Source organism: Erigeron canadensis, chromosome 8 (genome assembly GCF_010389155.1).
Source record: "Erigeron canadensis isolate Cc75 chromosome 8, C_canadensis_v1, whole genome shotgun sequence".
NCBI lineage: Eukaryota > Viridiplantae > Streptophyta > Magnoliopsida > Asterales > Asteraceae > Erigeron > Erigeron canadensis.
Window position 1 is genome coordinate 31,139,638 of NC_057768.1, and position 13,083 is coordinate 31,152,720.

Here is a 13,083-nt window from a genome sequence, read left to right on the forward strand (position 1 = left end):
TACTGCATGCTTTACCTAACCTTTTCCCTTTATATTTTATAAAAATCTTACTCATTATCTATCATAAATTCATAATATCCTTTCATATTATGTGACCACGCATTTTTTCTCGAAAGAAATTCACTCTAATTCATTATTTTACTTTAAAATCACTTCCTTTTATTCTGCTTTTTGGTCCATATAATCTGCCATTTCCCAGCCTCAAAAATCTCTTCCACCTCTATACTAATTTCCTATGTTTTCATTCCCCTGTTTTTCCAATATAGTTCAACTTTTTTGCTATCTCATTTCTTTAATTTCACAAGAGAAAACAGATAAATACACCAAAACCCAATTCATAAATTCATATAAAATTTCAAAGTTCTCCAAGAAATTCACTCTTTTTGTTTACATGTTCTGTTACACAAGATATATTGGCACACATCAATGCTAGAGATTAATGTTTCCATCAATTGGTGAAAATTTTCTTTCAGGTTTTATGGTAAGTTCTTTGTTTAGACGCAGGACCCATCTTGTTCAATCTTTCTCTGTTGTGTTCCTTTACTGGTTTTATGTTTTCTCATGAACAAACAAACATATACATACACCTTTCATATATCTATCCATTTAACTATTATTCACTAAATAAATATATTTTTCTATCTGGGTCCTGTGTCATATTTTCTTTTCTTTGAGAATTTATTTTATTTTAGTTGTGTTTAAGTTTCTAGTATACATGAATTCTCCGAATGGAAATTCATCAGGGTCAGCTCGGATCCAGAACTCTGGATCCGACGACCCTTTGCTTGATCAAAGAAAGCAAAAACGCATGCTTTCAAACCGTGAATCAGCTAGGAGATCAAGAATGAGGAAACAAAAGCATGTTGATGATCTAATGGCTCAAATCAATCGACACAAAGTCGATAACAAAGAGATCATCACCACCTTGAAACTCACCTCACAACAATTTGTTCAAGTTGAAGCAGAAAATTATATATTGAGAGCACAAATTGGTGAGCTAAGCCAAAGGCTAAATTCCCTTGATGAAATTATTAGTTTCATGAATTATGGTGGAACTAGTAATAGTATTTGCATGAGCAATGGTAAAAGTGGGATGATTGAGGTTGATTTTGGGCAATATGAGTTCTTTAATAATCAAGGAGGGAATATGATGTATATGAATCAACAACCAATCATGCATGGTTTCTGTTAGTGATATGTGTGTGATTATCACTAGTGATTATATGTTCTTGCATGAATGAATAGTGGTGGCAGGATATATGATGTAATGTTGGGTTGTATCTTTTTGGTTGGTGTTGATTGTGGGGTTAGTTATTCAAACTTTTTGGTTTTTAAGCTTATCCAGATCAATTTATTGCTTACATATGTAAGCATATAAATGGAAGTTGATAAACCTATAAACCAAAAACAATAAGATTATTGGTTTTTTTAAAAATTCAATATGCCAGGTCAACCCAAAAATTATGTCTTTACATACATATATACACAAGTTTAATGTGCAAGTAGTGTATGTATCTTTAGCATTTCTCATTAATTATCTAATATTCTAATGCATGTATTGTCAATGTGTGGAATAAAGTTTGGAAATAGTTAAGCATTCATATCTTGGCATTTTTTTATGTAAATATATATGTTACTCGTATATAATTATGTATTGTCAATGGTGAAATGTTTATTTAAAAACTAAAATTTTTGTGAAAACTAGAATACTGACCAAAACATACTGCGATCTGAATTTAACACAATGTGTTTTAATTGTGTAAACTAAAAACACACTGTATTAAGTTTTAAATCACAGTGATAGCTCGTTAAAATCAAAAAATTGTTCAAACACAATGTGATACGAATTTAACACAATGTGTTTTCTAAAAAAAAAACAAAAACACATTGTGTTAAATTTCAGATCATAGTGTGTTTTGGCCAGTTTTCTAATTTTCACAAAAAATTTAATTTTTAAATAATTATACAACCCATTGTCGATGATTCAATGTGGTGTGCCTACGTATACATGTGGAATTAATGAAGTTTGGAAAAGCCTTCATATTTTGGCTATATGCACTATGATGATTATGATATGAAATGTATCTATATGTTATTATGAAGTATAACCAAAGCAATTATTTATCACATGTTGTACACTTGGTTTGGTTAAAGTCAAATGGGATCGAGCTGGAGGATATTAAGGGAAGCAGTGAGTGGAGATTCCTCTGCAGAGAGCCGAATGAGGGGAGACCCTCACGTCCGGTTCGAAAGACGGGGATATCACAAATCCTTACATCGAAGGCTTTTTATATAAATATATTGATAAGATAGCTTGGTATCCAAAGTGTATCAATGATTGTGATCCTCATTGTGTAGTGTACATAATTCGTGTTAGGATCTACCAAAGAGGGTGGGTATAGGGCATCTAATAAAAAAGTTTCCATTTCTATAGGTCATAAAATAAATCAAAAAAGAAAAAGCAGACAGGAACAGTTTTCTTATCTAAACAAGCGGGTTTGGGGTTCTTTTTTTAACAGCCTAATACTCTTGTGTGGTAGCGGAAATGCCTGATTAAATATAAGTCTTTAATATTATATACATACCAAAAACCAATGTGTTATGTATAAATCTTTTAAGCATGAAAGATACAAACTATTAAAGCAGATACTGATTTTAACTAAATTTCATTTTAACCCTTTTAATTTTAATCAATATTTGTTTTAACCCCCTAAAATTTCTATTTTTTAAACTTTTATCTCATTTATAAGAGTAAATTACATTTCTCGTCTCTAAACTTGGCGCATTTTTCACTTTTCATCCTTAAAGTGAAAAAATTACAATTTTGACCCTAATCTTGGCAGATTTTTGCAATCGATATCCCTTGCCAAACGGTGTTAGGTTTCAGCCGTTAAGTCCCACACGTGCAAAACACGTGAGAGACTGAAAGTGAGAAACGTGACATGTTCAGGGACCGAAAATGAAATTTAATTTTCTGTTGTCATCATCTTCATCTTCTCCGGCTAACATTCGTCGAAAAACTTAAAATGCCGATATCTCACTCGTTTATTACTAAGACGCAATTAGAACAAAACTTGATTAATTTTTATGGATTAATTGCAATGATTAGATCTTTCTTCTATGATACAATTAACTTGTTCAACTCATTTTTCATGACGATAAGAGAAAAGAACTTGTACATACATAATAAAAAATCTTAGTCTTCGTGTAATATAACGCGATTAACTATGTTTTTTTTTAACGATTTTAATGATATTATTAAAAGATTGCGCGCGTGTCATACTGAAAATTTTTCATTTAATATTATATACTGATGAATTTTAAATATGTATTTTATATTGATTAATATAAAATATAAGTTATAGTAAATTAAGCGGATGATTTAGTAAAATCTACCAATAAACTAAAATAGGATTGATATGTTTTTGAAACGATACGTGACGTAATCCTTGATTAACACATGTTCTTTTAATCTGTTTATTATGTTAAATTAGTTGTTTTAGTTGTATATAATTTCAATTTCCTTATTAAACTTAGAATTAAACTTTAACTCTTGACTTATTAATACAAAAGACATTATAACCTTATTTGGTCGATCATTTTCTTATTAATAAATTGTCTTTTTTTTTCTTTCTCAATTATTCAACTCCTATTACTTATATTAACTAAAACTAATACCCGTACTATGTACAGATTTACGATATGTATGTGCGAATACACCGTAAAAAAAGATTTACTTAAAAAGAAATTAAATTATGCAATCTTTTCATGATATATAGGCACACATAATTTTACTATCAAAAAATAAAATATTGGTGATGAAAATCTATATTTATGGTAATAATGAATAAATATTATATTTAAGATACGAGTTATAATTATATTAGGAATTTATATCTATATATCAGTTAATTAGTTAAAAGTTTTAATTGTATATGATATCTAAAATATAAAAAAACAGATAAATATAGATTTAGACTGACACGTGTCGCTTACAAAACACGTCACGTGTCGATAAAAAAAATGAAACCTATTTTAGTCTATCGGTAGATTATAATAATTTATTAATATGAAAACTTTAAAAATTTTAGTTTATGATCCGAAATCATAAGGTTATTTGTCATCAACCACTAGGTTTACACGATTTTGATGTGGTTCTAAAATTTAAAGTAAATCCAAAACTCTAACTAAACATTTATTATATATATCATTACTGTTCATTATAATTTAGCTTCGATCATCGATTTATTTTGACCACAATTTATTTCATACTCATTAATTATGTATGAGTCATATTCGAATTCCTTTATAATACAAATTATATAGCTACCGTACATCGTACGGGTATTATGACTAGTAATTATATAATTAAGAAAGATAAACCTTAGGCCATGCTGGAATTTGTTTTCTTTGTACTGAATTTCAGAACAAATCCAAATCTTCGCCGCACTAGCTTATACAATTTTTGTCTCTAAATATATAACGTTGGAAACATACACAATAATGAGCTCTTGTTATTGCAATATCCTTGGTTATTACAGACTCTGCCCAACATTTACATTACAATGAAAACAAACAAAACATTGCATAAATATAAACGCATCGAATATCTCTTTCCCATATGCGGAGAATGGGACCGAAAAAACCAAATGTTACGATGATGTCAAGTTTTAAAACGAGGTTAACTATGGTAAAACAAGAAAGCTTTGTTTGCTACTTGCAAGAATCTGCCAGCCTTGCAAATATAATTAGAATATAACAAAACTAAGCAATGATCAATATATGTATATAACAATCATTTAGTTATACCATCTTTTGTATATATAGCATACAAAACCAATCAAATACTTCGAATTAAGAAGCTAGTTATAAGTTTATCCACTTGAGTGGCCAATTATTAGTAATGTCTAGAGATAAAGTGAAAAATCGTGCAGAAATCACTATTGTCGTGTTGGATGGAACGAATGTGTTGAGGGAGAAGAGTGGTGTTGAACCGCTTCGTTATGCACTCAATAAGGTAATGAAGCCGGATGATGAAGTCGTGGTTCTTGTCATTTTTAGCACTAGTGATATGATATATTCGTCACCGGTTGTTACTAGTTGTTGCATTAGTAAGGATGGCCGGGATCATCATCAACAGCCAAGTGAAAGAGAACGATATATTAGAATTCTTCGAGAAGAGATCAGTCAGGGTACTGAGCATTACATGAAGGTCTTTAGACCCTTTTATAAGGAATGCAAGAGTAAGAGAGTAAGTTACCTTTTTTTCTTCTTTCTTTTTCACAGAAAGTCATTATCTGTTTCATCTCTAAATTTCCTACTTTGACTGTTGAGTCTTTCATTTTCAATTTTGACTGTATATATTTTTGGTTGTGTTATATAATACTTGATGTTTAATATATGAATGCATTGAGGTGTAAATGTATTGTTGATGATATAAATTTCATCAAGTATTGTATAACACAAACAAATATATTTAAGGTCAAAGTTGGAATAACAAGACTTAAAAAGTCAAACTAAGACATTTATATTTGGACGGAGGGATCAGTAATATGAACTTCTATCATATCTGTTGTTTATTTTTGCCGGATTGATCAGGTCAAGTTTATGGTAAAGATTGTGGTTGGGTCAACCTTAGATGCAATTGTAACCGAAGAAAGATACAATATTGGAGCAAGTTTGGTTGTTATAGGAAGGTCTAGATCTTTTCGTATGTTCTAATTATATATGATTTTACCCGTCTGTTTTGTTTCTTGAATCTTGATTCATATATATCGATTATAATAAGATGTTCTTGTATTTTAGGAACTTTGCGAAAGAGAATGCACCATGGGTAACTCGAAAAAACAACAAGCTACTTCACATGGATGATGTGAAAGTACTTACATACACCTGTATGCCTCAAAATGACGTTATTTCGGGGTCATCAAGTGTCCAAGAGACAGTTTATATAACTCAAAGTATTTCTAGATTTAAGCGAAAAACAGTGTCTCATGATGAGAAACTCGTATATTGCACCCTCCCAAATTTTGAAGGAATTTACCAACCTTCTACAAGTTCTTCCAGCATTGAAACTAATTACCACGAATCATCACAAGAATTCGAAGGTTATGAAATAGTTGAAGAAACAACAATTGCTACATCATCATCAACCAATTATGAACTTGGTTTTTTTGATGAATTAAGTTGGGAAGTGATCACAGAGATAACAGAGCAGTTTTCAAACATAATTCCTATTGATTCATTTGAGGCTTTTCAAATGTATAGAGGTTTTTTTCAAGATCAACGTTCTGCTGTTTTCGTGAAGAGATACGCTGGTATAAACTATGGATACGTTCTTGAAGCCGAAAAGAAGGCAGCTTCAACTATGTACCATAAGAACATTCTTGGGTTACTTGCTTTCCACAAAAATGAGGCTGCCTTGGCCCTTGTTTTTCCTGATGTTTCTAGAGGGGCATTTATGGACAGGTTTTTAAATGGTTAGTGGACATTTTCTTTTATTTTTGAACTCAAAAGCCTGAATCATTTCTAAGGAAGATATATGGACATGATTTTATATGTTATGGATATATACAGGATTTTGGACAAGAGAGTTGAAAATTTCGTTTCAAGTTAAAATGAACATTGCGATTGGAATAGCTCAAGGGCTACGTTACATGCACGAACAGTGTCCACGAGGGGCCGTTGTTCACGGGGACTTACGACCATGCAATATTCTGTTAGGCAACAATTTAGAACCTCAGGTAGATTTATTTAGGATGCTTAATCTTTCTCATGTTGAATGATTTTTTTCGTTAATGTGCGTTGCCTGTTCTAACTGCTATAGATCACGGGCTTTGGGAAAGCTAAATGGTTACAGTTGGATCAATCATCTCCCACTAGAAACAGGTTAGTTTTATTCTTGTTTTTTTACTGATGACTAACATAGGATCCATAATGAAACTTGGCATTTGTGTTATGTTTTTGTGCATGAAAAGTTGTGGGCACAAACATCCTTCTGATATGAAATCGTTGAACTTGATAAAATCGGACATTCTTGCATTTGGGATACTACTATTGAGGCTCTTTTGCAACCGATCTGCTCCTAGGGATGACAAATATTTCGTTAGATGGGTAATTCAATTAGAAAGTTTAAACCAAAATGTTACGTTTGTTTCTTATTATGGATATGTTGTTTGGTTAATGTACTTCATTCTAGATTTACCGTTCATCCATGGTTATGATTCAAATTTCAGGCAAGGCCTTTACTAGCACAACGAGCATACCATGTATTATACGATGAATTAGAGTATGATGTTCATGGATTATGCGTGGTGACATCAGCTGCTGCTAGATGCGTTAGCACTAACATGAAATCAAGACCGTGCATGAGCAAGGTAGTTATTTTTAACTATCTTATGAATTCATTTGCACTATAGAGCCATGATTATGTTCTTGAGTTTATTTTCTAAACTTTATTTTTCTTAATTTTCCGAGTATTTTAGGTTCTTTCATATTTAAAAGGAGAGGTTAGTTGTGCTGAACAAACATTTCCATCTACTGAGAGCAGCCCAAACACAGCGTCACCTCCTGACCCGAGTATATGGGAAATATAAAAAAGCTACAAGAAGAAGTAATCTTGACTCCATAATTCATAAATCCATCACATTTCAACACGTTTAACAGAATACAAACTAGTTCAACAAAAGCCCATTAGGTTCATAAACATACACAAGATCTAGATATCATTAGTTAATCCTACGACAGTTCTTCCTCACTTCACCTTTGTAGCCGGTCAGGGGACTAATATTACCCATCTTAACCATGGACCGTGCAAAATGGTTAGAGAAAAGGGTGTGATCATCTGCAAAATCCTTCACTAATTGCATAGTCTTTCCTACATTTCCTGATAGAAGCACTTGATCAGAAGTAAGAAGTCCTTTTCCTGACATAATGAGCTTGAAATAGGCATTGTCGAAAGTTACAGGTGATGCAAGATCTAGTGGTGAAATGTTATTGTCACCGCCGGTTTTAGGACATATTGCTTTTAAGTCATGGTAGTAGCTTCTTTCTAGAGTTGAATCGGGTTGGTTGTTACCGTTTTGATTGTATAGACGCTGTTTAAATGTAGTACATCTTGCCATCCCAATTGTATGAGCTCCTACACAATGAATCAATCAAAGAAGTTATATAAATGTTATGTTTTTAAATTATGTATTTTTGATTTTTAGCTGATTCTTTGTTCACTAACCAGAAAGTGACACTAGATCAACTTCATTGAGTCCTTGGCGCTGAAAAAACGTTAGAAGATTTTGAATAGTTGAATTTGGAGGAGGAATGTTCTTGTTTGATCCACTGAGACTTGCTTTTTTTGAGTCCCGTCTTCCTAATGGTAATTCCCAGTTTGGCCCTCCACTCTGTTAGGTTTTATCAGTAATTAAACGTTAGTTCTTGAAACGAGAAGGATATATAAGTACGTCAATGCGCAAAGTGTAGTTTTGAGTGCTTACTAGAACAGTGGAACCTCTGGCAGCAAGGGCGAGAATGTCTGCACAAGAAACCGTCTTAGGACATGCTTGTTCAAGTTTAGATTTGATCTCATCGATCACATCAAATCCACGAAGAGAGTTCTTGTTAGGGACAGAGTTTTTTTCACTTGCAAATGTTGGATGGTCATCCAACAACACAGATGCATCACATCCCTGAAAAACAACAAATCATTTTCATTCAATCAAATAGAAAACTTTTATATAACTTATACAAGATTAATTACTTTACCTGAACAAAACAGTCATGAAAATGAAGCCTAAGTAAAGAAGCAGCCATTCTTGGATCCTGGGAAATGGCCTTTTTAAGAACAGACATGACAATGTCATTAGCTTGAGGGCACGAGTGACTGTAAAAGCCCGGGAATAGTCCAGAATAAACTGGACGACCAATAGGACGGCTAACACCATCACCACCTCGACCCCATCCAAAGTTGAAGCCCGGGAAAGCTAAGCAAAGAGTTGAAGTTGAGAGCAAAGCAAGTAGTGTAAAAGTAGCATAGTGAAGTTTGAAAGAAGCCATTGATTAATATGAAGGTTTGTTTGAACTTGTTATTTGATTGCATGGAAATGAGTGGATATATATATAGATATATTTAGAGGTGGACCATATGCAAAAACCAACAACTACTAGTATCACCAAATCCTCAAGGATGAGGAGTAGTTTTTGTTAGAGTAATACCTACTCCAAGAACACATATGCATGTGGTTTATGTCATCACTATGCCTTACTATTGACCAGTTTTGCTAACCACTTATGGAGGGGATTATCAACACTTTGTTATATGCATAAGTACACTATGCCAAAAACTGACTCTTTTGGACCAAGTCTGTGCCTTAGGTACCAAGTGGTAGATGCGCAAAACGGTCAAAGACCTTCTTAACGCGTGTTTCAGGGATTCGGTTGTCTATGATTTCATACCAATAACTGATAGTACGAAATGACCCATGTCGACATTGTCTTTGGTTCTTTCAGGATCTTCTTGTATGTAAAAATCACATCTTATGACCGAATTTAAAAGTAGGACTTTTTTTTAAACTATGTAATGTGGTTGGCATATAGTAAAACAAATTCTAAGGGCTTGTGTCCGCTTCAAAACCTTTCTAAAAATTACTGGAAAACATGATCTAATTTGTGTTTCTCAAATAAATTATTGGAAAACTATGATCTAATTGTTTAAATAGAAAATTTGAAAATAGAATATTTAAAAATGTTTTTCATAACTAAATGCAACCCAAAAAATCTCTTTTGGCCTGATAAAATCACTCATCCTCGTATTTGCCTAAAGGCAATCAAGGTCAAGAACCGATTTTCAGGCAACCCATCTGCCAAAACATCATATTTCACATGTCTTGAGATTTTGGGCCAGCTTTGTTTTTCGCCATGGTTGTCTTGAGATTAAACTCATATTTGTCTTGGCATCAGTGTTACACTAATTAACTCTGTCTAATCATTTTCTCCCCATAAGAGCAAACATTTTAATGGTTTGGGCCAGGGTCATTTCCAGGCCAGCTTTGTTTTGCCTAAGATCTGGTCCAAACCCACTAGCAAAAAACCCAGCCCACCTAAACCAACACCATGACACATAAGTCTACAATAAATTTTGCTAAACTTAAATAGTTACATATGCTAATTAACACTTCCAAAATGCCTTTACACTTCAATGATTTTCACTACAATTATGTGATATTGGGAATGCTTGTAAATGATAATCAATTTTAAGAACCAAATTTCAAATTTCTCTGTTGTAGTTTTTAGGTTATTGTGGTGCTATAGCACTTGATTTCAACAAGTTCAATGCACTTGGTTTGTTGCCCCTATATCCATGCGATTACGTGAGTTACAATTCTATGTTGGCAATGAGACCGGTTAGTGTATCCACCCGGGAGTCCATTACTTTTTAATTAGCATACACATGATTTTAAACATTTTTATTCACCGTGTTAGAAGAAAGTTGAATGCATCATTGGCTAGTGAATGGAAGGAATCTGTCTCATTTCTTTTAAGCTACAAAACTTTAACTGTTTGCATCCGTTTTGGGTCATTATGAGAGAAGGAACCTATACGTTCAAGACTTATAGGCGTATTATTAAACATGGATAAGGGTCATACGCGCTCCTACTAGACGAGTTCCAAAGCATAGTTTTTTCGTTTTTATACACGGAACAAGTATCAAAAATACAAGCAAGCCAACGTACCCTATCTGATCAAAAAAGTGTGAATTTATTGTTTAGAAATTATAATATGCTAATCATAAATGAAAGTGACCCATCAAATACATGTACTTCTTCTTGCAACAAAATGTGATGCTTGTAAATTCATCAATGCACACTAACATTGTTACCATTTTTGAGGTCACAAAATTTAATTAACATGATGACAAAAGTATGCATTCATTTCTACTCTTTGATTTAAAAAACGCCATTAAAACCTTCACATTTCACATTACTACTACTACTAGAGTACTAAAACAACCTTCATTATCCAGGTTCTGTGATTTGTGCCACTTTTGTATCACTTCATAAGTTTGAATCCTCAGATGACTCTGCAAATTCTTCCTTGTACATTTCCTCGATCATCGGTTTCCATAGACGAACTCGAGCATTTATGAACCAATTTGACACCTAAAAGACCCTTAGTAATGTTAGAAGCAAGAATATCAGTTCACACGAAATATATATAGTTTATTAGTAGAATGTAGTTACTTGGTTCTTTGACAATCCTGTTTGTGATGCTAGCATTAGTTTTTCATTGTCATTCGGGTACCTGTAACATAATGGGTTCTGTTATGTTTTATCTCTAACGGGTCAAATAAGTTAACAAAAAATAGCTATAAAAAAATGAAACGGGTCCAACGGGTTGAACAGTCAAATAGGTCAAAAGGTATCACATTGATACATAAAACCTTATTAAATGGATTTTGGAACCATATTGAGGGTCAACCGCATTGACCTGGCCCGTTTCAACCCGTTACCCAACTAAGCCGACCCACTCACGCCACTTACGGATGAAGGAAGTGTTCAAAGAGCCAGGTGCGTAAAATCATGACAGAAGTTTCAGGTAAACCCCTAATGGGTCTCCAAGTTTGTCTCGGGGTAGCAATCATTCCCAGCTGTTGAAGAGCGATGCGGTTGTTTTCTTTATCAAACAAACTGAGCTGCGAAAACCCGGCATTCATTTTGGGCAAATTGTTCAAGATTTTCTTTCGGGTTGAATAAATTTGGGCCAAAATTGCATCTTTTAAGTTGGAAAAGTGTGCAGACATTGCATTGAGTACTAATGCAGTGTATGACTTCCCTGACCCTAAACCTGCATTCATTTCAAATGAAGAAACCACTTCTTCTAGCTGCTGATGATAATGCCCATATCTCCTCTCAACCTATAAATATATTAAATATATAGTTAACCAAATTACTTAAAGTTACAATATCATTTTGTCTAAGTTTAACTAATTAATTTAAAGTTAGTAGTTCTGTTTGTCTAAGTTTAACTATACAATATGTAGTTTGTGTCAATTTAACTGTCCATATCTAAAAAAAGTTATATATTTTTGGTTAAGTTACAAGTACAAAAGTAATATTAAATAAATGGTAAATGGTAAAAGGGGTAAAAAATAAATTACAATGATGGCATTTTACTAAAATGTACCTCTTCTAATAAAGAAATGAGCTTTGCCAATGTAGCTTGAAGGTCTTGTTTGTCCATTAACAACCCATTACTAATTAATTCTGCTTTCAACTCGGAACATAATCGTAATGACCCGTTTTGACCCGAAGCCGATAATTTACGAGCATATGAATTGGTGGTTGACTCAAGATCTTTCCAATTAAGACTAACAATTTCTTCAAGTAAAGATTGAGTTGGTTTCAAGTATCTTGAACTGCCAACTGAAGAATTTGTTGTTGTTGTTGTTGAAAAACAAGATTCTGTTCCATAAAATGATTGATGATTTGATGATGAATACTCATGACTAGGATTGTTGTCAAAACATTTTTTTTCTTCTTGTAAATTACTATATTGGGTTGAAGAAGGAAAAGGAAAAATAGGTGACCTTAAAGAAAGTGAAAGTTTTTGGTTTTGGTGATCTTGGTGTTGGTTAAGTTGTGGGTCATTAGTCATTGAAAGAGGTATATTGAGAGAGTGATGAGGTGGGTATGGGCCAAAATTCCTTAAGTCAACTCCATAAGCATCATAAGATTGTTGAGTTTCATAATGGGCTGGGTTGGAAATGAGAAACTGGTGAATGTTGTTGTTGGTATTTGGGTTTGAAGGAGAATTTGGTGACACCATGTTTAGTAGTAAGAAAAAAAGTTCAGATTTTTAGGGAAAAAAAGGTGAATTAAGAATACCCAAGTGAAAAAGATTCAAGCTTTGACATGGGGTTTTGAGAATCTAGAGAAATTTTGGTTGCAAATATAAAAGAAAAAAAAAAAAGTAAGAAAAGGCTAATTAAGAATAAACCAAGTAAGATTCAAAACTTTGACATGCATTTTTGAGAATTTAGTGAAATTTTGGTTGCATAAGTATAGTGAAAACGAAGAACATGATGAAAAAGAA

General features: G+C 32.9%; 4 protein-coding genes across 4 annotated transcripts; 2 read left to right on the forward strand and 2 right to left on the reverse strand.

Annotated features, from left to right (window-relative positions):
• Window positions 1-204: 204 nt before the first annotated feature.
• LOC122579616 (bZIP transcription factor 11-like) lies at window positions 205-1,611 on the forward strand. The gene has a single exon (XM_043751820.1). The coding sequence runs from the start codon at window positions 716-718 to the stop codon at window positions 1,190-1,192; it is 477 nt and encodes a 158-aa protein (XP_043607755.1). The 5' UTR covers window positions 205-715; the 3' UTR covers window positions 1,193-1,611.
• Window positions 1,612-4,903: 3,292 nt separating this feature from the next.
• On the forward strand, window positions 4,904-7,595 carry LOC122610621 (cysteine-rich receptor-like protein kinase 45). The gene is made up of 8 exons (XM_043783592.1): window positions 4,904-5,251; window positions 5,599-5,696; window positions 5,806-6,479; window positions 6,577-6,743; window positions 6,827-6,888; window positions 6,978-7,113; window positions 7,236-7,376; window positions 7,485-7,595. The coding sequence occupies exons 1-8, from the start codon at window positions 4,904-4,906 to the stop codon at window positions 7,593-7,595; spliced, it is 1,737 nt and encodes a 578-aa protein (XP_043639527.1).
• A 132-nt stretch (window positions 7,596-7,727) lies between these two features.
• Window positions 7,728-9,048, reverse strand: LOC122580082 (peroxidase 9-like). Its single transcript, XM_043752352.1, has 4 exons — window positions 8,758-9,048; window positions 8,490-8,681; window positions 8,231-8,396; window positions 7,728-8,140 (listed from the first exon to the last, which is right to left on the reverse strand). Exons 1-4 carry the CDS (start codon window positions 9,046-9,048, stop codon window positions 7,728-7,730), a joined length of 1,062 nt encoding a protein of 353 aa, XP_043608287.1.
• A 1,866-nt stretch (window positions 9,049-10,914) lies between these two features.
• On the reverse strand, window positions 10,915-12,828 carry LOC122580517 (BEL1-like homeodomain protein 11). The gene is made up of 4 exons (XM_043752791.1): window positions 12,175-12,828; window positions 11,532-11,905; window positions 11,232-11,292; window positions 10,915-11,150 (listed from the first exon to the last, which is right to left on the reverse strand). The coding sequence occupies exons 1-4, from the start codon at window positions 12,814-12,816 to the stop codon at window positions 11,046-11,048; spliced, it is 1,182 nt and encodes a 393-aa protein (XP_043608726.1). The 5' UTR covers window positions 12,817-12,828; the 3' UTR covers window positions 10,915-11,045.
• Between the last annotated feature and the right edge of the window lie 255 nt (window positions 12,829-13,083).